General features: G+C 38.3%; 1 protein-coding gene across 2 annotated transcripts in view; it reads left to right on the forward strand.

Moving 5' to 3' along the window:
- The window catches only part of ODAD4 (outer dynein arm docking complex subunit 4), a 97,694-nt gene that overhangs the window by 53,577 nt on the left and 19,744 nt on the right, over positions 1-24,373 (forward strand). For both annotated transcript variants that reach the window (XM_074261542.1, XM_074261543.1), the window contains exons 9-11: positions 15,608-15,804; positions 17,406-17,506; positions 23,457-23,541. In XM_074261542.1, coding sequence (XP_074117643.1) covers positions 15,608-15,804; positions 17,406-17,506; positions 23,457-23,541 — 383 coding nt within the window. The remainder of the gene's footprint in view (positions 1-15,607; positions 15,805-17,405; positions 17,507-23,456; positions 23,542-24,373) is intronic.

The following is a 24,373-nucleotide window of genomic DNA, read 5'->3' on the forward strand; positions in this document are numbered from 1 at the left end:
TTATTGATAGTTTTAAATAGATGCTACTGATTATCTTAAGGATACTCTCAAGTGTTTTTAATAGGAATAGATGTTGGATTCTCTCAAATGCTTTTTCTGCATTTATTGAGATGATCATATGATTTTTGTTAATTTGAGTATTAATATGGCCAATTATACTGATAGTTTTCCTAATATTGAACCAGCCCTGCATTCCTGGTATAAATCCTACTTGATCATGATGTATTATCCTGGGGATGATTTTCTGGAGTCTTTTTGCTAATATCTTATTTAAGATTTTAGCATCAATATTCATTAGGGATATTGGTCTATAGTTTTCTTTCTCCGTTTTCAACCTAACTGGTTTGGGTATCAGCACCATGTCTGTGTCATAAAAGGAATTTGGTAGGACTCCTTCATTCCCTATTTTTTCAAATAGTTTATATAACATTGGAGCTAATTGTGCTTTGAATGTTTGGTAGAATTCACCTGTGAATCCATCTGGTCCTGGAGATTTTTTCTTAGGGACTTAATAGTTTGCTCTATTTCTTTTTCTGAAATGGGACTAGTTAAGCAATTTACTTCCTCTTCTGTTAATCTGGAAAGCCTATACTTTTGGAGGAAGTCCTCAATTTCACTTAGGTTATCAAATTTATTGGCATAAAGTTGGGCAAAGTAACTCCTTATTATTTCTCTAATTTCCTCCTCATTGGTGGACAGTTCCCCCTTTTCATTTTTAAGACTAACAATTTGATTTTCCTCTCTCCTTTTTCTAATCAGATTTACTAAAGGTTTATCTATTTTTATTGGTTTTTTTCATAAAACCAACTCTTAGTTTTATTTATTAATTCAATAGTATTTTTACTTTCAATATTATTAATTTCTCCTTTTAATTTTAGAATTTCAAGTTTAGTATTTGATTGGGGGTTTTTAATTTGGTCTTTTTTTAGCTTTTTAAGTTGCAAGCCCAATTCATTGATCTTCTCTTTCTCTATTTTCTTCAAGTGGGCTTTTAACTTTTGAGATTAATACTTGTCTACTCTATGCTAAGACATTGTGTGACTCACATATCTAACTATGAGAAATATATGTATTTTCTTCTACTTTTTTAGTTTATTGACATTGTTTCAATAATTCTTATTGCAGGGGCAGCTAGTTGGTATAGTGGATAGAGCACCAGCCCCGAAGTCAGGAGAACCTGAGTTCAAATTTGGCCTCAAACACTTAACACTTCCTAGCTGAGTAGATCCTGGGCAAGTCACTTAACCCCAATTGCCTCAGGAAAAAATAATAATATAATAATAATTCTTATTGCTTTAAGAAGTATTGGTTTCTATTTGACCCACTTATAATCTTCAGGGAGTTTGTTCCTTTTGCAAAATTTAGTACCTCTGGTGCCAAACTTTTAATTCCTTTTCAAAGTCTATTTCCATAGTTCTCATTTCTTTTCCAGTTTTTTATTCAAGCACTCTCATTCTATTTATAAAAACATTTTTAACTCTTTTAAACTCTTACCTCACCTTTCTCAGGAATTCTAGTTGAGTTTGTTCCCTAGCCTGGACCTTATGTATTCTCCTGGGTACTATTGAGCTAAACAATGTTGGTAGGGAAAAAAGAGGCCTTAGCAAGTAAGGGAGAAAGAATAATTTTCTCTGAGGCTTTGCTTGTATATAATTTGGAGTCATTTTCTCCTTTTGTGTTTACCTTGAGCATCCCTGTCACTGTAATTGCTTTTTATGGTGGGATTCTTTTGTTGTTTGCTCATTCTCCCAGCCTGCTTTCTGATTTTGGACTTGATATTAAGCCTGGGCTCTGCCACACTTCTGGAGGAAAAGGCAGGACTGGTCCCATTGTTGCTTTCTTGAGGTTTTAAATGTCCAGGATTTCAAAGACAGACTGGGAACCTGCATACTTTGAAAGCAGTTTGATCCAAGGCAAAGTCTGATTGCTGCCCTCTGCTCTGAGACTTGTAAGTTACTGACCTGGGTTTGGGTCCTTACCAGAGTACATTGCTGCTGGATTCTACTCCCTATTAACCAAAACAAAAGCTCCAGTGCTTCCAGGTAGCAGAAATGTAGACTTGCCTTTATTCTGGGATTCCTACCTTGGTTATTTCTCTGCAATCTTTGCCGTGGGCTAGATGCTAGAAGTAAGACCCTATTGAACCTGGAGTCTGAGCTAGACTGCTGCTGCTGACTTCTGAACTTCCTTCCTTCCTTCCTTCCTTCCTTCCTTCCTTCCTTCCTTCCTTCCTTCCTTCCTTCCTTCCTTCCTTCCTTCCTTCCTTCCTTCCTTCCTTCCTTCCTTCCTTCCTTCCTTCCTTCCTTCCTTCCTTCCTTCCTTCCTTCCTTCCTTCCTTCCTTCCTTCCTTCCTTCCTTCTTTCATATGCATGGACAATTTTTCAACATAGACCCTTGCAAAACCCTTTTTCCAAAATTTCCCCCTTCTCCCCACCCCCTCCCTTAGATGGCAAGTAATTCAATATATGTTAAACATGTTAAATATGTGTTAAATCCAGTATATGCATATATGTTTTATACAATTATCTTGCTGCAAAAGAAAAATCAGATCAAAAAGGAAAAAATGAGAAAGAAAACACAATCAAGCAAACAGTAGCTAAAAGACTGAAAATACTATGTTGTGAACCACACACAGTCCTCTCTCTGGGTGCAGATGACTCTCTTTATAACAAGATCATTGGAACTGGCCTAAATCATCTCGTTAAAGAGAGCCACATCCATCAGAATTGATCATTGTATAGTTGTCTTGTTGCCATGTATAACGCTCTCCTGGTCCTGCTCATTTCACTCAGCATCAGTTCATGTAAGTCTCTCCAGGCCTTTCTGAAATCATCCTGCTGGTCGTTTCTTACAGAACAATAATATTCCATAACATTCGTGTAACACAATTTATTTAGCCATTCTCCAATTGATGGGCATCCACTCAGTTTCCAGGTTCTTGTCACTACAAAGAGGACTGCTGCAAACATTTTTGCACATGTGGGTCCCTTTCCCTCCTTTAAGATCTCTTTGGGATATAAGCCCAGTAGAAACACTGCTGGATCAAAGGATAAGTGCAGTTTTATAGCCTTTTGGGCATAGTTCCAGATTGCTCTCCAGAATGGATGATTCGTGAACTTTCTCCTTTCATGGCATACTTCCCAAAGGTCTGGTCCCCTGCCCCTAAATCTATGACCCAGAATTGGCTAGGGAGTGCTAGCACTGCCAGTTGGCACCTATCCCCATCATGGTGCTCCAGTATGGATGTAGCAGAGCCACAGGATGACTTGAAACTTCCTCTTAGCATGGAGCACAGAATCACCTTGGCTCTTGAAGTACTCCATGTTAAGCATGCTCCTACTCCAGCCCTGTCCCCAGTGTCTCTCTTTTGGTCTCCTATCCTCAGCTGAGCTGAACAATGACTCACTGTGGCTTTTTCTGAACTTCCTCTACCCCTCTGCCAGCAATCTTGGCTCACCTGCTTCTCTCCCCCCTGCAGCACTGACATTTGTCAACTGATAGCTTTAGACCAGGCTTGGATCAAGATATCTTGATCTATCTGCCTGACCCTTTCCTTGTGCTCTTCCATTTTCTTCCAAATACTATACCAACATCTCCAGCAGTTCATGTTATCACTCACCTTCTCCATGAACTATCAGGTGACATGAGTCATTGGAACATGTGCTCAAAATGGTAGAATGAAGGCACATGAAAGTCATCCGCTCTGTGCTATGGACACATGGTAATAGTCACTGAGTCAGTCTAATACTGCAAATTCTGGTGACCCAGTGGTTGGGGCCAGGCATTTTGAACTTATGGCCTGGCGCACTGATCCGCATGAATCCCCTTGTTCAAAGTTTGATAGTCTACACCCAATCTGGATCTTCCCAGGCTTTTACAGTACACTGCTATGGGTGAGGTAACCATCTGGTGGTACTTCAGAACAATTTTGGAAGAGTTTCTGAGGGCTTCTGTCCCAAAGAGAGCAGTTTTCTGAGTCAAAAATATTAGGTGCCTTTGAAGTAGATTGTGTGTAACAGCTTCCATAATCTACCATAGACTTCCCTCTCATTTACCCTTCTCCCCTCTCCTCTTTCCATCCTGATGCCCTACGAAGTGAAATTGTGTGTGTGTGTGTGTGTGTGTGTGTGTGTGTGTGTGTGCCCCCCACCTGTGCTTTTCTCCCTTTTGGCTAGTGCAGAGTGTGATTCACATTTTAGCCATTTCCTCCTCTTCTCCTTGTTTGGATAGACCTCTTTCTACTCTTTTACCCCAATTATGTGAGGTGATTGTCCTTATTCTACTCCATTTTCCTCTCCCAGTATATTCCTTCTCCTTTCCCTTCCCATTTTTCTTTTAAACAGAACTACTCCCACATTCTTTATCTGATTAGACTCTCACTCTGTGGTCCTGATGATGATAATCATCTTCCCATATTAAAATCTAGATCCTTATAGATTGTTCACTCATGTTTACCTTTTTATGTTTCACTTAATTATTGTGTTTTCACTTCTGTATTTCTTTTCAGCTTTGCTCTTTTCATTAGGGATATTTAAAAGTCTTCCTTTTCATTAAAAATATATTTCTTTCCCCTGTAGGATTATAATGAGCTTTTTTGGGTAAGTTGTTGATTTTTTGCCTTTTGTAATATCATTTCAAGCTCTCTTTCTTTTTTTGAGATAGCTACTAAATCATGTGTGATCCTGACTCTGGTTCCATAGTTCTTGAATTCATTCTTGCAGGAAACTTGGAAATTTTTTTCTTTGACTTGGAAGCTTTGGATTTTGGCTATAATGTTCCTGGAAGTTTCCATTTTTGAGGCTTCTGTCAGGAGGTGACTAAGGGAGCCTTTCTGTTTCTAATTTGTCCCTCTGGTTCTAAAACCAGGCCTGCCTTGTCTACCTGACCTCTTTCCTTATGCTCTTCCAATTTCTCCCAAATTCAGATTACTAACATCTCCAGTAGTTCATGCTATCACCCATCTGAATATTGTTTTTCTTTTTTAATAATTTTTTACCCAAAGACCTCAGCTTTTGGGATTAAAAACTAACTATTTGACAAATACTGCTGGGAAAATTGGAAACTAGTGTGGCAGAAACTAGGCATTGATTCACACCTAACACTGTATACCGAGACAAGGTCAAAATGGGTTCATGATTTAGACATAAAGAGTGATACTATAAGCAAATTAAAAGAACAAAAGATAGTTTACCTCTCAGCTCTGTGGAGAAGGAAGGAATTTATTGCCAAAGAACTGGAGCTCATTATTGAACACAAAATAGATAATTTTGATTATATTAAGTTAAAAAGGTTTTGTACAAACTAAATTAATGCAGATAATATTAGAAGGGAAGCAATAAACTGGGGAAACATTTTTACATTAAAAGGTTTTAATAAGGGCCTCATTTTAAAAATATATAGAGAATTGAATCAAATTTATAAGAATTCAAGCCGTTCTCCAATTGATAAATGGTCAAAGGATATGAACAGACAGTTTTCAGGTAAAGAAATTTAAACCATTTCTAGTCACATGAAAAGGTGCTCTCTGTTGATCAGAGAAATTCAAATTAAGCAAATTAAGCTGCCACAAACATTTTTGCACATCTGGGTGCAAAACCTTCTGTTCCCAATTTTCCCCTTCTTCCCTCCACCCCCTCCCCTAGATGGCAAGTAGTCCAATTCATGTTAAAAATGTGTAAAGTATATGTTAGGATTTAACATATTTTATCATGTTTAACATATATTGGATTACTTGCCATTTAGGGGAGAGGATGGGGGAAAGAGGGGAAAATTGGAACACAGGGTTTTCAAGGATTAATGTTGAAAAATTATCCATGTATATGTTTTGAAAATAAAAAGTTTTAAAAAAAGATTTTCTTAAAATATGATGTTTAGGATCAGTTTAGGATTTTAAATAGTACATTTACTTTTAAATTTCCTCTCCCCAATATATTCTTCAGGTAAGTTGTTTTTTAAATTAATTTTCTTCTTCTTCTTTTTTTTTTAAGTCTTTTGACTATGTTTAAGTATTTGTTATTGTCTCATGGAGTCATTGTTTTCTACTGTATTTGGTCCATTCTCATTTTCAGGGAGTTTATTGCTTAAGTAATGTTTTACTTAATGATACCCTCTTTCCAATTAATTCTTCCACAGATCTCATTTCTTTTTTAATTTCTCCTTTAGCATTCTCATTTCATTTATAAAAACATTTTAAACTTGGGGCAGTTAGGTGGGCAGTGGATGGAGCACCAGCTCTGAAGTTAGGAGGACCTGAGTTCAAATTTGGCTTCAGACACTTAACACTTCCTAGCTGTGTGACCCTGGGCAAGTCACTTAACCCCAATTGCCTCAGCAAAAAACAAATCAAAACAAAAACATTTTAAACTCTTTAAAAAATTTCTTCACAAGTATAATCTATATCAGATTGTTTGCCCAGAAAACATTTTATCACTTCAGAAAGGAGAGAGGAGAAGGAAGGAAGAAGGAAAGAATTTGGAACTCAAAATTTAAATTAAAAAAAAAAAAAAAGGATGTTAAAATTTGTTTTTTATATGGAATTGAGGAAATAGTTGTTAAAAAGTTTTTTCTTGCTTTTTCTCTTCCAGAAATTCTAGCTGAATTTGTGCTCAAGCTGTGTTTTTCTTTGAATCTTTGCTTATAGATATTTTGGAGTCTTGAGAGTCTCTATTTCATAAATTTTTTTTTATGTTGGGATTTTTTTTGTTTGTTTGCTTATTCTCTCAGCCAATTAATTCCTTTCTGACTTTGGATTTTATGTTACAACTTTATGTGCAGGCTCTGCACACTTCTAGAGGAAATGTCTAAACTGGTCCTGCTTTTGATTTCTTGGAGTATTGAATATTACAATATTGAAGGACCTCAGGACAGGTTAGGCTGGAGTACTCCCAAAGTGATTCTTCTAGGGCAAAGTCTTATCACTATTTTCCTTTGGTAAGCTCCCTAAGTTCTTGACATAGGTTTGTGGGCTTCCCCAGGTTGGAATTTCAATAGACTGTTATTGGACTTAGACACTAATCAGCCAGCTAAAAAGCTCTGCTGTTTCAAAGTGACAGAACTGTAGATTTCCCTTTGATAGGGGATCCCTGACCTAGTTCCTATAGGCTTTAGCTTGGGCTGGTAACTGGAAGTGAGACCTGCTCCATTCCTGGAATCAGTCAAAGAGCTGCTGCCTACTTCTGAATTTGCTTCTTGGTCAGCACACAGTCTAGGGCATTGTACCCGCTTCTCACCTAGAACTCTACTCCTGAACATAGGTCCCCTCACCAGTCCTTCCTGGATTAATGACCTGCAACTTGGTTGAGGGACAGAGCTGTCTGAAGGCCCCTGTTCTTCCGCAAGTTTAGGCCTCTGTATGCCGGTTTTAGGGCCTCTTTTGGCCCTGGGTACACAACCTTTTGCTGTGCTGGAATATTCTAGGAAGGTACTTTTGGCTCAGATCCCATTGCTAATGTTCATAGACCTCATTGCCTGTTTCCCTGTGCTATCATGGGTTGAAAAAACAAGCCAGTTTGATTTTGTGTGGGATTTCATGCTCAGGGTATATTTTCTAAATCTGATTTGAGGATTGAGAACCTTGCTGAACCTCTTCCTGGTCTTCCACCGTCTTGGCTTCTGCCATCAGTCTTTATTTTCCCTCAAGCTTCCATATTGGAGGCAGGCATTGTTCAGTCCTTGAGCCCCAGTTTATTGCCTAGAACACTCTGTCCATTCTTTGTAATAGACTTGTAGCTGGTCCCAACCATGCTGATAACTTAAGGATGTTGACTTTTGCTGAGTTTTGGCACAACAGGGCTGCCTTGTGGTTGACACCCACAGCTTCGCTGGAAGCTCTTGAGTTCACTTTGACAAAGCAGAGGTAGACCGACCTAAGCAGGCAAAGATTATTACAGGTCAAGATAAAGATAGTTACCAGGTGAAGTACCACATGCAAGTCCAGCCCATGGATTGGACAGAGTCACTATAGGAGGCCTTTGCAGGAATCCCAGCTACCTCCCAAGAATGAAGAAAGGTTCCTCAGCTGGCAAGAGGGGCCCACCTCATGGCAGCACAAGAAGGGATGCAGTTCTGTTACTCACTCCCTGGCTGCAGGTCATAAAACCAGGCCCAACTGAGGAAGCAGCAGCCCTGGGCTCTGACCTTGGACGGACTCGGTTCTCAGTCCCAGCTTCTATCCCAGAAGAATAACTAGGATGGGAAACCCAGGCCAAAGGAACTCTGAACTAGCAGTTTCCCCTCTGGCTGGTGGCGGTTGATTTCAATACAGTCTAGTACAAGTGGAATGAAAACATTCAGGTTGTGAGGATCTTAAAAAACAAACAGATCCTAGAGGAAATAGGGAGACACTAAAAAAAAAAAAAATTAAAGTTCCCCCTCGTGACTGGTCATGCAAAACAAATCCACACATTGTTTGTCATCTCCAGTCCTTCATTGGTGTTCCAGGAAATAACTCAGTAAATCCTCCGGCTTCTGGCTTAGGGTATCATTGTAATTATTAGTTGTTTGGTGGTGGTTGTATAGAGTTGTATGTGGTAGTCACCACATAACCTAGTCTGACTGTGCTTGCTTCATACTGCACCATTTCAATCCACTTCTCCAGGTTTCTCTGAATCAGTCCCTCTGATAGTTTCTTATGGCATAATACATTCCCAATGCATTCATATGTTACAATTTGTCTAGCTGTTCCCCATTGATGGCCATCCACTTTGTTTTTAGTCCTGTAAAGTTAAATCAAAGGTATAGACAGTTTATTGACTTTTAGGAGGTGGGGTGGAGTTTGTTCCAAATGGCTTTCCAGTATGGTTGAATTACTTCATGTTTTCTTTCACAGTTTTTTCATTAGTGTGTTTGTTGGTTCTCTCAGATCGTCTCTAATAGTTGTTTTTCTTTCTTTTTCTTTTCTTTTCTTTTTTTTTTTCCCCTATGGTTAATCTGATTTGAAATGAAAGAGAACTTCAGAATTTCTCTTACCTCTAATAATTTGGAGCATTTTCCCCAAAGTTATTGACAGCTTGCTTTCTTCTTTTGAAATCTTCCTGTTCATAGCCTTTGACAATTTACATTTTGAGGACTTGCTTGTTCCTATGTTTGTAACAATTCCTGATTTATCTTTGTATGTCTGAAATTTACTGCAAAGATTTTTCTCCCACAACAAAAGATCGCAAGCCTTGGAATTGTATTTGGCCTGCAGCCAAAAATATCATAGGCAGCAAAATTATCTGCAATATTGAACAAGAAAAAATGGACATTCAATGAACTTGCATATTTTCAGGATTTTCTATCTATGTTTTTTTTTTTTTTTTTTTTTTTTTTTTTTTTAATAAAACCAGATCTCCCCCCCTCCCCCCAGCCTGGGGTTAAGTGACTTGCCCAGGGTCACACAGCTAGGAAGTGTTAAGTGTCTGAGACCAGATTTGAACTCGGGTCCTCTTGACTTCAGGGCTGGTGCTCTATCCACTGCGCCACCTCAGGATTTTCTATCAACCAAACTCGAGCTTACTAGAAAATTTAACATATAAGGGCCAATATCAAAGATTATTTTTAAGGAACTCAACGTAGACAAATTGCTTATGTTTTTTTAACATGGGAAATGCATAGCATATGTTTAAGACTGATAACAATAGGACAGCTCAAAAGAAAGATCGGAGCAGAGTTAAAGTAAAAATAGTAATCATGTCATACGAATGAGATATAGAGAAAGAATAGACACAGAGGCATTAGAGGGGGGAGGAGGGCTCATAGTTCTGAAAACCTACTCACATTGGGAATGGGTTCAATAGGCAACACCACATATATACTATAAAGAAATAAGGAGGGAGGAATGGGTAGCTGGGGAAACAAAGGTTGTGGGAAGAAGACAAAAGGATTAGAGAAGGGGGAAGTTAAGTAATAGGAAGGCAAGTTAGGAGCAGAATTAAAGCCAAGGGTAAGTAGGGATAGAAAAGATATATGTGGGGGTATGTGTGTGTGTGTATATATATATATATATATATATATATATATATATATATATATATATATATATATACACATATGTAGATATAAATATATCCTTAATGGCTTGGGACTGGGGGTGGGATAAAAGGGGGAAAAAGAACAAAGTAAAAAAGGTTCACAGCAGAAAACAAAAGAAAAAATGGACCCTTGTGAATATAATTTCTTCTACTAATATATGTACATATATGTATACACACACACACACACACACACACACACACATATATATATATATATATATATATATATATATATATATATATATATATATATATATATATATATATATATATATATATAGTTTTTTCTTGAATTGGTAATTTGTGGTTATGTATTTTGAATCCTCCTTGATGTTCTGCTGGGCACATGACAATGTTCTCTCTTGTTTTGTTTCATTTTGTTTTGAATTCTTTTTCTGTTTTTATTTTGTTTCTTTAAATAAAAATAAATTTGAAACAAAAAACCAAAGATTTCCCCCTAGTTAACATTTTCCCTTCTTTTTAAAATTTTCTTCCAATCCTTCATTTATGTATTCAAAATTGTCCTTTTTTTTTTTTATCTCCTGTGATATTCTTCATCCCTTATCTGGTTAAGAAATCTTCAACTTTCCAAAGCTGTAAAAAAGTATCTCTTAACTTCTTCCTCTAATTTGTTCATGATATGATCTTTCATAGCTAGATCATATATCCATGTGGAATTTATTGTAGTAAAAGGTATGAGGTGTTGTTCTAAACCTAATGTCTATCAAACTATTTTCCCAACTTTGCCAATAATTTTTGTCAAATAATGAGACCTCACCTTTACTTCAGTTAATTGCATCTGGGTCTTGTGTACTTTTCTATTTTTTAAATCAGTTCCAAAGAATTTGATAATCATTCTGTTATATGACTTGAGATCTGGTACAAATGGGCTTCCTTCCTCTCCCACTTTCCCCCATTATTTCTTTTGGAATTTGAGATCTTTTGTTCCTCCAGATGAATCTTCTTGTTTTTACTAGTTCTGTGAAGCAAACCATTGGTAGTTTGATTAACATCGGATCTATAATTTAATTAGAAATGCCACTTTTATTATATTGACATGACCTAATCACTAGAAGTTAGCATCTGTTCAATTATATAGGTACTTATATTTCTATAAAGAGTGTTTTAGTCTACCTTTTTTTTCCAAATATTTTGGAGTAGCACACATTTTATATATTCTCTAATTATTCTGATAATAATTTCTTTAGCTTTTTTTTGGGGGGGATCTACTATTCAGAATGACTAATTAAATGAGGTGATTTATTTTATATCCTTTATTGATGTTTGTAATTATAATAAATTTTAGTTGATTTTTTAAGTAAATCATATTATTTGCGAAAGCAATTTTTATTTCTTCTTTGACTATACTGATTCCTTTCATTTCTTTTTCTCATCTTATTGCTATGGCTAAAATTTCTGGAACTATATTAAATAATATCAAATAAAATAGATTATATAATAAATAATAGTTTAAATTAAATATTAAATAATAGTGATGACAATGGACATTCTTGATTTACTACTGAATTTATTGAAAAGGCCAGTAGCATTTCTTCATTACAGTTATTTCTTCTTGTTCAATTCTTTGTTTAATGAAATCTTAACTTTTTGTGAACTTATTTTGGGGTTTTCTTGGCAAAATACTGGAGTGGTTTACCTCTGGCTCATTTTATAGATGAGGAACTGAGACAAGCAGTTAAGGGACTTGCCCAGGGTCACACAGTTAAGACAAAATAAGTATGTATGAGACTCCTTTTGAACTCAGGAGATGAGTTTTCCTGATTCCAAGCCTAGCTTCTGATTCCAAATTCTTATCTGCTGCGCCACCTGGTGCCCCAACAACAATACTTACCGCATTAAGAAAGGTTCATATTTTCCCACGCTTTATTAAAGTATATATGTGTGTGTGTATTAGTGTTATATTTTATCAAAATATTTTTTTGCATCTACTGATATATTCTTGTAATTTTAATTATTTTTCTCATTAATACAATCTATGATGTTAAAAGGTTCCTAATATTGAATCAACTCTGCATTTCTGATGAATGTAAACTGGTCATGTAGTATGAGCTTTTAAATATGTTGTAGATGCTTTGCTAAAACTTTAGTAAATGTTTTTATGTTAGTATTCATTAGAGATCTTGGTCTTTGAGTTACTTTTTCTGCATTACCTTTTGCTGGCTTAGGAATCAGGACTGTATTTGTCTCATAAAAAGGAATTGTAGGATCCCTTCTTTCCCCTTTTCTTTCCCCCCTAAATAATTTATTTATTTATTTATTTGTTTGTTTTGCTGAGGCAATTGGGGATAAATGACTTGCCCAGGGTCACACAGTCAGGATGTGTTACGTGTCTGAGGCCACATTTGAGCTCAGGTCTTCCTGACTTCAGGACTGATGCTTTATCCACTGCCCAACCTAGCTGCCCCCAAATAATTTTTACAATATTGGTGTCCATTGTTCTTTGAATATATGATAGCAGTCACTTGTAAATCCATCTGGTCCTGGTTTTTTCCTTTGGAATTCCTCCATGAACTGTTGGATTTCTTTTTCAAATATTGGGGTTATTTAAATCTTGGACTTCTTATTTTGTTCATCTGAATTGCTTATATTATTTTCAAATATTCATTTTTAAAAACAAATTATATTGGCACATAATTAAGCCAAATAGCTTCTATTTTCTGTTATTTCCTCTTAACATATTATGAATTTTTCCATTTCATTTTTCTAATTTCACATTTCACTTGGCAATTTGGTTTTCTTAAAGTTTTTTTTAAAATCAAATTAGGTAATGGTTTACATATTTAATTAGGTATTTTTCTCTCAGAAAACTAGTTTCTACTTCAATTTATCTATTGAATTGTTGTTTTCAGTCTTATCTGCTTTTTAAGAATGTCTGTTTTTGTGCTTGGTTGGAGTTTAAATTTTTTTTTTTTCTTTTCTAATAATTTGAATTAAATGCCCAATTCATTGGTTTGTTTTTTCTTTTAATTTGCTGATGAAAGTGTTTAGAGATGGGGGTAACTAAGTGGCATAGCATATAGAGCCCTGAAGTCAGGAGGACCTGAGTTCAAATTTGATTTTAGACACTTAACACTTCCTAGCTGTGTGATCCTGGGAAAGTCACTTAGCCCCAATTGCTTCAGCAAAAAAAAAAAAAAAAAAAAAAAAATTAGAGATAAAAAAATATTCCCCTAAGGACTGGTTTGGATGCAACCTGAAACTTTTGGTATATTGTCCCCTTGTTGCCATTTTCTTTAATGAAATTCCCTTTTCCCAGTGAGAGAGAGCTTCAATAGGTTTCCAAATAATTGAAATTCTCTGTCAATACTGTATCATTTCTCATGTTACACTAATGATTTGTTTCTCAACTCTTTTTTATGTCCAAAGAGTTTCTAATATACTGTGACGGCAAGATTGTTTTTGTCTTTGTCTTAGTTGATCTGCAATGCTCCAAATTTTTTCCATCATGTTTCCCTTATCTGGCTACTGCATTGCCTCAATTAATTATATCTTCTTAATATACAATGTTGTTTACTCTACTCCACCCCTTTTACTTATTTTGCTACTTTTGAATAAAGGACTCTTCCAGAGCCATTTTCCATCCCCCCAATTTTCAATGATACTATAGTTTAATTTTTTTTTTTTTTAATCATCTTAAGATCATTTGTTCACCTTGCTCAGTATTTGCATGTCATGCATTCTTGTTTTGGCGTCCTAGGCCATCATTTTTATTGTGAGCTCCTTTCTTAGATCCAGTGATTTTCTAGATGTTCATATTGCTATTCTTATTCCTACATTCGATCTACTCTGTGGGGTAGATTTAATGGTAGAAGGGACCTTTGAGGTCATTGCATCAACAGTTCATTTGACATTTGTAGAAGCAGTTTTCTTCATTTTCAGACAGACCTAAATTTGGATCCCAGTTCTAACACTTACTACTTGTGTTATTTTGGGGCAAGTCATTTAATCCAGGATTTCTTAAACTTTTCCACTTGCTATCTCTTATGACTGAGACATTTTTACATAACTTGGGGTATAGAAATGATGTGGTTGATGTAGCACCAAATGTGATTATTTAGGCACCAAATGATATTAGGCAACAGATGTTGGGGTTCAGTCATGTGAAGAATTCACAGTGGTCTTTCTCTCTGGCAAAAGGTTTATTTAGAAGAGGTTACAGAGAAAATGAAGAGATACAATAGACACCAGAAATGGTAAATAGGAAGAAGAGTTGGGAGACCATAGAAAGGGATTTTAATAATTAATGATGGAAAAGACAAGTTCCTCAGTGGATCTCACAATTACTCAGGAGAAAAGGAACGCCCCATGGAGTTGGAGCATGCCATTAGCCGGCAGGCTAAATCCTAGCGCCCTAAAAGAGAAGTGGGGTCTGTCTGAGAGGAGACACACCATAAGGGAGAGAGTGGTTTAGGAAAGATACCACAGAGTCTGGGGGAGGAGTAAGGGGAAAGATCCGACCCAAAGGAGTACAGCAAACATGGCATGGACCATAGGTGATTTTATGGGAAACCTTACCCTCTGGGTAATTTGGATTTACCTCCACAGAGGGTGGGACCACTGGAACTAAACTGGTCTTTATATCAGAGCTTCTTCCTGCCTGCTCCAGAGTACAATTTTATCAATGCTTCAATTTCCCTCTGCCTCACCATTCAGGACCTCATCATAGGTATATAGGTATATAAAAAAGGCAAACAAATCAAACATTCTGATAATAAATCATAATTTCACAACCTCCATATGTGACCATATGTGGTCATAACTTACAGTTGAAGAGGTTTTGCTTTATCTTCACTGAGCAAATGGAGTAAATTATACTTAAAATCCCTATCTCACTGCGCACTTTGCAAACCTTCAGGTGCTACATAAATGTGAGCTGATCTCAATATCTTATGTCCCTAGAAGTGATATACAATACAGGGCTCAGAGCAGAGAGAAACTAGAAGCATGAAAGCCAGTTAGGCTGCTATTGCACCGAAAGATGAGGTTCTGATCCTGGTGAGAGCAGAGGAACTAGGAGGCATGGAGATGGGGTGGGAGTAAATTCGAAAGACATTTTTGGTGTAGAATTAGAGTTCACAATTGATTGTGTTTAGGGAGGGAGGAAGGAAAAAAAGGTGAGCACAAGACTAAGTCCAGGTAGCTGTGATTGTTTTCACATTTGGAAAAGGAATTTGGAAAAGGAAGGGGACCTACTTACTGATTATTCTTTCCTCCTGTGAGGGGAGAATATGCAGAAATGGGCATGTACTACAACATGAAGAGTTTTGGTTAGATTTCAGAAAGACCTTCTTAAAGAAAGATAAAGTAACAAAACAGGTGAAGCAAGGAATCTAGATTCTTTCTTTTCTCTGAGATTCTTTAAAAAGGAGAGATTCTCACTTATAAGATTTTATTTTACATGAGGGCAAGAGGCTAAACAAGATCACGTTCCCTATTGTAGTATTGTAGGGACTAATGATTTTCACTGGGCTTCTAGAGGAGGACTGGTGACACCTTAAGTGGCCCCCAGAGTCCTGTGGATGTGGGAGAAGGCTTTTCAGTAAGTTTTACTCTCCCCCCTGGTATTTTCTCAGGTGGGAGGAGAAGATCCCACTAGCAAAAACCAGCCTGGAGAAGACCTGGCTGTTCCATGAGATTGGCCGCTGTTACCTGGAACTCAACCGGCCTTGGGAAGCCCAGGAGTATGGGTTGAAATCTCAGGCATGCGCTGAAGAGGAAGGGGATGTTGAATGGCAGCTCAATGCCAGCGTTCTGGTGGCCCAGGCACAAGGTACTAGCGGGAACCCCGAGCCGCCGCTCTGTGTGTGCTGCCCAATGGTCCCAACCGGCCGTGTCATGGTCCTGCCCCATCTGAGCTTGCTCTCCTGTGGCCTCGGGTCTCCCGCTGGAGTGATCCAAACTTGGCTAATGACTGAGCAACCACTGTGTGTGGAGGGGGTATAGTGGGCTTGGAGGGGGAGTGAAGGGCCAAAGAAAAGGTCCTGCCCTCATGGGGTTTATACACTCCCTCTGGAAGATTTAAATTGAATAAGACAAAAGCAGGTAAAGCAAATTAAAAGGCAAGGAAGAACAAGGATCGCATCTCATAATTGCTCTCCCCAATACATTTTCTTTGTTGTTCAGTCTTTCTGGAAATCCCCTCTTAAGTGTGTCCATCCTGCCTAGGAGTCTCACCTGAGGGGGTTTCAGGTGGTGTCAGGAAAAAGAATATGTAGGCTTGGACCTATTCCAAATCAAATTTTATTATGCTGTTGGCAATGGACTAGGTTTCAGAGGAAGTTAGTGAAAAAGTAGGGAATTATGCCATTGACTGGCGGGCTAAGTTCCAAAAAGGAGTTAACCTCCTCATTATCAAGGGAAAAGATGGGATAACCTGACCCATAAAGCAGGCTAAGTTCCTAATGAACTAGCTATTAACAAGAGAGAGAGTAAGGCCTTCTGTAGTAAAGAATAACCTCTGGGGTTGCATTTATAGTTTAGTCTCCAGATGGAATAATATAAAGGAGGGGTCCAGATAAGAATGCTAAGAATTCAACCAGGCCCACTGCAATAAAATCCCACTTAAGGACAAAATAATCCTGTTAATGATTCTCCCTGCTTATCTTGGAAAGTAATAATATCTATAGCTTGATCTGTAACTGAGGGAATTCAACTAAGGTCCACTAAAGGACACTTCAGTTCTACTTAAACTCAACAGAAGCCCTTTCCTGTAGATGCCCCTTCCCCCACCCATCACTCACATGGCTACCGAGGATCTGGTCTTTTTGCTGAGGTCTTATTCCATCTATCACATTCAGTGTGCTCTTTTGCACTCTAGTAACTCAGACAGGGAGCCAAGATGGAGGGACACATAGACATGTCTGAGGGATGGAGGGCCAAGGAACCCATATGGGGTCTGTACATGCTGAAGAGGTGCAGAGCCATAGCATGACATGGGGTGAGGGGAAGGGGCTTCAGGCTAAACCTGGAAAACTCCATTATTCTCAATTAGTCTTACTCCTGGTCAGCTGCAGTTTGTCCTGCGGGGTTTGGACTGGGGACACTGAGATACTTGGCCACTTGTCAGTTAAGTGAGTGAGTAAGCAACTTTGCCTCTGCTCCCTCAGCTCTGTAAAATGAGGGAGCTGGAGGAACCATCTCTGAGGCTTCTTCAGCTTTATGATTCAAAGACCTGGGGAAAGCTGTGGAAGGGATGGTGCCCTTTGTGCCCAGAGGCCTATGGATTCATCCACTTCTCTCCCTGCTTTTGGCGCCCAACATGCTAGCTGCACATCCTTAGTATCAAGTCCTGGACAACTTGGTCTGCACATCAGGCCAGGGGAGCTGGTGTGTCTGTTAATAACCACTTTCCTTTCCCCCTTTTCCTTACAGTTAAGCTGAAAGACTACGAGGCTGCAGTGAGCAACTTTGAGAAAGCGTTGGAGAGGGCAAAGCTGGTCCACAATAATGAAGCCCAAAATGCCATCATCAGTGTAAGCTGCCCCTTCTGTTCTGGCATCCAGAGCTGCCAGTAGACCAGTCTTGCATTTTTCCACACTCATTAGCTCTGCACTCCCGCATCCTAGCACATAGTAGACACTTAATAAATGCTTATTGATTGATTGATCAGCGTCAAGCAATCAATTGTCCTATACCTTCCTTTTTTTTTTATTCATTTTTCCAAATTTTCCCCTCCCTCCCTCCAGTCCCTCCCCTAGATGACAGGCAATCCCATACATTTTACATGTGTTACAATATAACCTAGATACAATATATGTGTGTAAATACCATTTTCTTGTTGCACATTAATTATTAGCTTCTGAAGGTATAAGTAACCTGGGTAGATAGACAGTAGTGCTAACAATTTACATTCACTTCCCAGTGTTCCTTCTCTGGGTGTAGTTATTTCTGTCCATCATTGATCAACTGGAAGTGAGTTGGATCTTCTTTATGTTGAAGATATCCACTTCCATCAGAATACATCCTCATACAGTATTGTTATTGAAGTGTATAGTGATCTTCTGGTTCTGCTCATTTCACTCAGCAACAGTTGATGTAAGTCTCTCCAAGCCTCTCTCCTATACCTTCCTTATTGTTGTCAGTCATGTCTGACATGTGACCCCATCTGGGATTTTTTTCTGGCAAAGATCCATTTCCTTCTCCAGCTCATTTTACAGATGAGGAAACTGAGGCAAACAGGGTTAAGTAATTTGCCCAGACACACAGCTAATAAAAGTTTGAATGAGGCCTAGTGATCTATTCCACTGTTCCATCTAGCAAATAGGGGACATTTCTATGCATTTATCAAAATTGATCATCTGGTAGATGTGAGTTGTTTTTGTTTAGTCATTTCAGCCATGTCTGATTCTTTCTGTCCCCATTTGGGATCTTGGCAGAGATACTGGAATGGTTTACTAGTTCTATCTCCAGTTCATTTTACAAATGAGTAAACTGAGACAAAGTTAAGTGACTTGACCTGGATCATCTGAGGCTAGATTTGAACTCAGAAAAATGAGTCTTCCTGACTCCAGACTGGGCACTATCCAATGTACCACCTACTGTGTTCCTAATGCAACTATAGGTATTGCATGGGATACACAAAAAAAGACAAGATTCTATTTTTATTCAGACAGAACTTATACTGCAATAAGGGAAACAAGATTTAAGCACAGAATGGTAAAAGAGTAAAGAATGAGTGTATAAATGAAATGCCAGACAGATAATTAGTGCAGCAGAAATTCCAAAAAGTGATAAATAAATGGAGGTAGTTGGGGAAGTCTTCATGGAGGAGGAATAATTCCAACATTTAGCAAGTGCCTGGCAAGCATTAGGTATTTAATAAGTGTTTATTGAAAGGCTGAGTGAAGGAAGGATAGAATCATAGTACCATAGATCAAATTGGGAAGGACTTTAGTGGTCCTCTAGTCCGAATCTCTTATGTTAGGTAGAATTTGAGAAGGTGGAAGGAAATTCAGATTTGAGAAATAATAGTAGGAAATGAGAAGTAGAATGTTGAGGTAAGAAGTAGGATTGTAGAAGCAGGATGAGCCTAGAGAGCCTCAAAAATCAGGCCCTGGATGAGTCAGACAAGGAACAGCTAAGTATTACAAAAGTAGTGGTGGGTTAGGAAGATTGGTCAACTAGGTGTCTCCGTGCATATAATGCCCTGTCTGGAGTTAGGAAACTAATCTTCCTGATTCAATTTTGGCCTTAGACACTAGCTGTGTGATCCTAGGCAAGTCATTCAAACCTGTTTGCTTCAGTTTCCTTATCTGTAAAAAAGGAAATGGCAAACCACTCCAGTATCTTTGCCAAGAAAACCTCAAATGGGGTTATGAAGAGTCAGACCTGACTGAAATGACTAAACAGCAATAATAACAACAGGAAGATTAGTCTGGCATCTGCCTGAATCTGTTTTTTTGGATAAAGGCAGGGAGATGGCAAGGCAACTTGGTCTAATGGGGAAAATAGTTTATTCCAGGGGAGATTTCATAGTCTAGTTGGGGGCAATAGAACCATCTAGTTATTTCTGGAGCAATATTTTAAATTTCAACCAACTTCCCCCCATTACCTAGTAAGTTTTGGGGCCATTCACACATCCTTTTGCCATCTGGATGGTGTGTACTTAAATTTCATTAACATGATGTCAGCATGGGACTAGCAGCATTAAAAAAGAAATGCTTTACAGTGGCCAAAATAACCCAACAAGGAACAATTCATACTTCACTAAATGTAATTTATTTTTGGATTATAGATGTTTTATGTTTATGTCTCAATACATGTTAGTGGACCCATGATCTCACTGATATCAGTATTCCCTCCACAGGTACAGACCACAACCTATTCACTCCTTATCCCATGCAAATCTTTTCCATGACCTTTCACAAATCTTCCATTGAAGATCTACACATTGCATTGTAGGGCTATAAAGCCACAGATTGCTTTAGGGTTTTAAATATTTCATGGATGTCACTTTATTTCTTGTGCTACTCATCTTATCCTTCCTGCTTGCTACATAACCAACCTACCCCTTTCTTCCTAATACATGTTCTAATGTTCTAAATGTTATCTTTTATGCTACATTTTATATAGAAGTTATGATTCTTTAATGTGTCATCCTGATAAATTTTTTAAAATCCAGCCCTATGGAAAAGACTAGCTCTATGTGCTCAGGACACGCTTTTAAATATAATCTGATTATTGACATTTTTCCATCACTTAATTCTAAACAATAAAAAAAAAACCTGATTGTAGCATTTGCTTATTTTTGAAATATACTCACATTGAAAAAAGTTGGCTTTTTGTGATCCTGTATGAGCTAGCTCCAGCATACCCCTGGTTAAAGCCAACTAATTGTGTTCAAGCATTTGATAATTCCTTGTCTTATAACATCTCTGGGAAAACAGTGGTCTTGAAAACACAGCTTTTAATATCAGCAAGCAATTTGGTATCATATCATTGCAAGAGTTGTGTAATTTCTCAGACTTCATCTAGCCTGCTCTTTTGAAGTACCTGTCCAACACATAGTCCCTGGCACACAGACATAAGCATTATTGTGCTAGCAACCTGTGGCTTTGAAAGCTTTTTGGCAAAAACTAACTGGAGGACAGTGCAGAGAGTTGGGATATTTGTTCTATCACACACTCTGTGGGTTTAGACAACCGTTAGAATGGAAACAGGCTTGATGCTGCTAGGGGACCTTCTGGCATTGCACTGAGTCACACTTGCAGAGACCCACATAGGCATTTTATCATATAGCACTTCTCTGAAAGCTTTGACTCCCACCAGTACTTGAGAGTGCTAGAAGGGTCTCCAAACCCCCAATCTCCCATCGGACCTGTACTATCTGAATAACACAGAGTAATAGTTGGGAGTGGGTGCAAAGCTCAAGTCTATGTTGTTCTTTGGTCCCATACTCAAGTTCTGAAGACTATGTAAATAATCTTCTCCTCACTTGGTTGACTGTGCCCAAAAACAATTCCTTCCATTCCTGAAGATTATATTTTAGAATTGTTTTCTCCCTCTAAAAGGCTAACACTGCCCATAAACTCTCCCATCTTTTCTCGATTGAATTTTCAAATTCAAATTGGATCTTGAATCCTCAAACTTCAGTTGCTAGGGAGGCAACCTTGAGCCTCAGAAGCCCCCATCTCTTCCTAGAACTCTCAGGATACTTCCCAATGTCAATAATCAGATTAAATTTAAAAGCGTGTCCTTCCTTTACCAAGGCAGGACTGGGTTCAAGAACTGCATGGGGGTGGGAGTTATTCTGAGCCTCAATGTAGTCATTAGGATCATTCTGGGACTTTTGTCTCTAGCTTTGCTTTTCTCAAGTCTGTTTTCTGAAAAGCGAGTGAGGGTGGAAGGAGTGGAATGGACAAGAGCAATTACAACTTGACTCATTTTTCAATAGGCCAACCCAAATGGTGGTTCTGACCCACAATGGGAGCCAAACCTTTTATCCCCACTTGATCTGCAACAGTCAAAAGCAATATATTTATTCCTAGTGTATGGGATCATAAGCTCATCAGGTTGGTTGGAGTAACCTCTTCCCGCTGACTCACTGCAAGCAAGCATACAGTGGTACAGTAAGTTATGTCTGGCTCAGGCTGGGCAGAGAGCTCGGGTTCAAAACTGGAATAAAACGAAGCTCACATGATCCATCCAACTATGGACTAGAGTAAACGTTTACTTAGCCATAGCAGAGAAGAGAAAGGAGACAGCATTGATTGATCCACAGCTTTTTTGTGCCTGTTATGCTGGTAATCAGTCAGAAGGCTGATGGGGAGCTTAGTGACTAGCTGGGCCTCAGAATACAGTTAATCAGTAACTATTTTAAAAATGCCTACTGTGTACTAGTCATTGTTCTAAGTGATGGAGATGTTTATAAATGATCTAAACACAATGTGATTCTTATGCTTTCTGCTTCCTTTCTTTTTGATACTGTTACTTTCCTACAGTTATTGTGGAAATGGAAGAATTGCATAAGATGGAGGGTCATTTAACAATTTGTATTTGTGTTGTGCGTCACCCTTGGCTAGACCCAAGAGTAGCCAAAAGCTGTGGCGAGGCCTACTGAAGCCTTCTTACTTTTTTATTTTTATTTTTTTTGGTTAAGGCAATTGGAATTAAGTGACTTGCCCAGGGTCACATAGCTATCTGAGCTAATCCAAGGCAGGATTAATTTTTTTAATGTTTCAATTTATTTATTTAATATTTTCTCCAGTTACATTCAAAATATTTGTTTTTAAGATTTTTGAGTTCTAGGTTCTTTCCCTTCTCACCACCCACAATTAAGAAACATAGATCTCCCACCCTAATGAAAATAAAAAGCCTCAAGAAAAATTAAAAGTAAAGAGAGGAAGAGAGAGAGAAAGTTATAGAGAATGCTTTGATTTATATTCAAACTTGATTAGTTCTTTCACTGGATATGGATAGGATTTTTCATCATAACTCCTTCAGACTAGGTGTGAATGATTGTACTTCTGAGAATAACAAACTCATTTACAGCTGGTCATCCCAGAATACTGCTATTACTTTGTATACAGTATGTTTCACTTTGTTCATGGAGGACTTTCCAGGTTTGTTTTTCCCCCTGCTCATCATTTTCCAGAGAACGATAATATTCCATCAGAAGAACTTCTAAGTTGTTTTGTTTGTTTGTTTGTTTGTTTGTTTGTTTGTTTTAACAATTACTAGTGCTAATTGTAATTTCCCTCATTTATTCTCTCTCTCCTTTCACCCTGTCCCTCCTTCAAAAGTGTTTTTCTACTGACTACTCACTCCCCCAATATGCCCACTTTTTTTTTTATCACCTTCCCCCCATTCCCTTATCCCATTCCTCTCCTATTTTCCTGCAGGGTAAGATAGATTTCTATACCCCTATTGTATATGTATGTATGTTTCCTATTTGAGCCAGTTCTGATGACAGTAAGGTTCACTCACTCCTCTTCCCATCCCCCTCTTCCCTTCCATTGTAAAAGCTTTTTCTTGCCAAAAACAGGATTAGAACTCAGGTTCTTCTGAATCCAGGACCACTGCTCTATCTACTATGTCATCTAGCTACTCCTACAACTTTTTATTTTTAGATTGTTAGATCTTACCAGAGTTCATTTCTTTCCCATAAAGAGACATTGGAGCAGGACTTCTGTAGAGGATTCACACTACACAGAGTGATGAACAATTAATAGATGGCTGACTAGTATATATTAAATATGAGTAATAAGGAGATACAGAAAAAAAATAGTAACGGACATTGGAATAATGGGAAGGGGAGCATGTTGGGCTTGTTAATGGGGAAGATTTTCTTTGTGGATGGTCTTCACAGTAGGAAAAAAGTATAGTGGGAAATACCTAGATTAAGCGGGGAGGTATAGCAGCTATTTAGGGTTGACAATCCATAGACAGTGATTAATTCTTACCTGTTACTTTTGCCACTTCTAGGCTTTGGATGATGCCAACAAGGGCATCATTGAAGAACTGAGAGCAACTCGAGGCGCTGAGACTGTTAAAGAGAAGAAAGACAAAGGTGGGAGTCCCTGGAAGTCTAAAGAGAGTTCTTGGGGTCAGAGGAAGTGGGGAGAAGAGGAAAGAAGGCTTTATTTCTGGTCCCTGAGCGATTCTTTTATGTTCCCTTTTCCTGAAGAGATGGTTTGTTGCTGTGCTCCCTCTCTGCTTTCTCTTCTGTCTGGCCTAGACCAATCTTGTGGTGGTTAGGCCAACCACAACTCCTAAGCCTTAAGCTTCATTTCAGGTCAGCAACTTCAGGTGTTTTCTTCTGGCACATCTGGGGCTAGTAGAGTAGCCAGGGAGATCACCTCTTCCCTGCATGGTCTTTTTTCAGAGCATAGAGTTGTAGAATCAGAGCCATAAGGGACCTCAGAGACAACCTAGTTCAATGTCTTCATTTTCTAGGAGAGGACACTGAGGTTTGGAGAGGTCCAGGCTCATAGGTAATAAGTGAAGGGTCAATATCTAAACTTAGGACTCCAAAAGCCAGCTCTTACCAGGAAGCTGTCATGTATTCAAAGTGCTTTGTAACTGGAAAGCATCACATTCTTTATATCTGCCGTGTCCTTGGCAGGCTCCATCCATCATCACATCTGCCGGTCGATGGAGGAGATAGATTCTTGTAGAATGAAAAAGATGCAGGACAATATGATAGAGGGATGGGGTAGGGGTGGTTTAGGCTGCAATGAAATCTGTTCTATGAGTAATGAACAGGCCAGGGCTGTAAAGTATAGTGTAATAGGCTTGAAGGTTAAAACAACCTCCTGTCCCCCAACAAGGAGAGCAGTCCCTGGGCATTCTCTTGGCCTGCCTTCTGTCCCTACCAAATTGTGGCTAATTGGGGGCAGAGG

This window comes from Sminthopsis crassicaudata, chromosome 4 (assembly GCF_048593235.1).
Source record: "Sminthopsis crassicaudata isolate SCR6 chromosome 4, ASM4859323v1, whole genome shotgun sequence".
Classification (NCBI taxonomy): domain Eukaryota; kingdom Metazoa; phylum Chordata; class Mammalia; order Dasyuromorphia; family Dasyuridae; genus Sminthopsis; species Sminthopsis crassicaudata.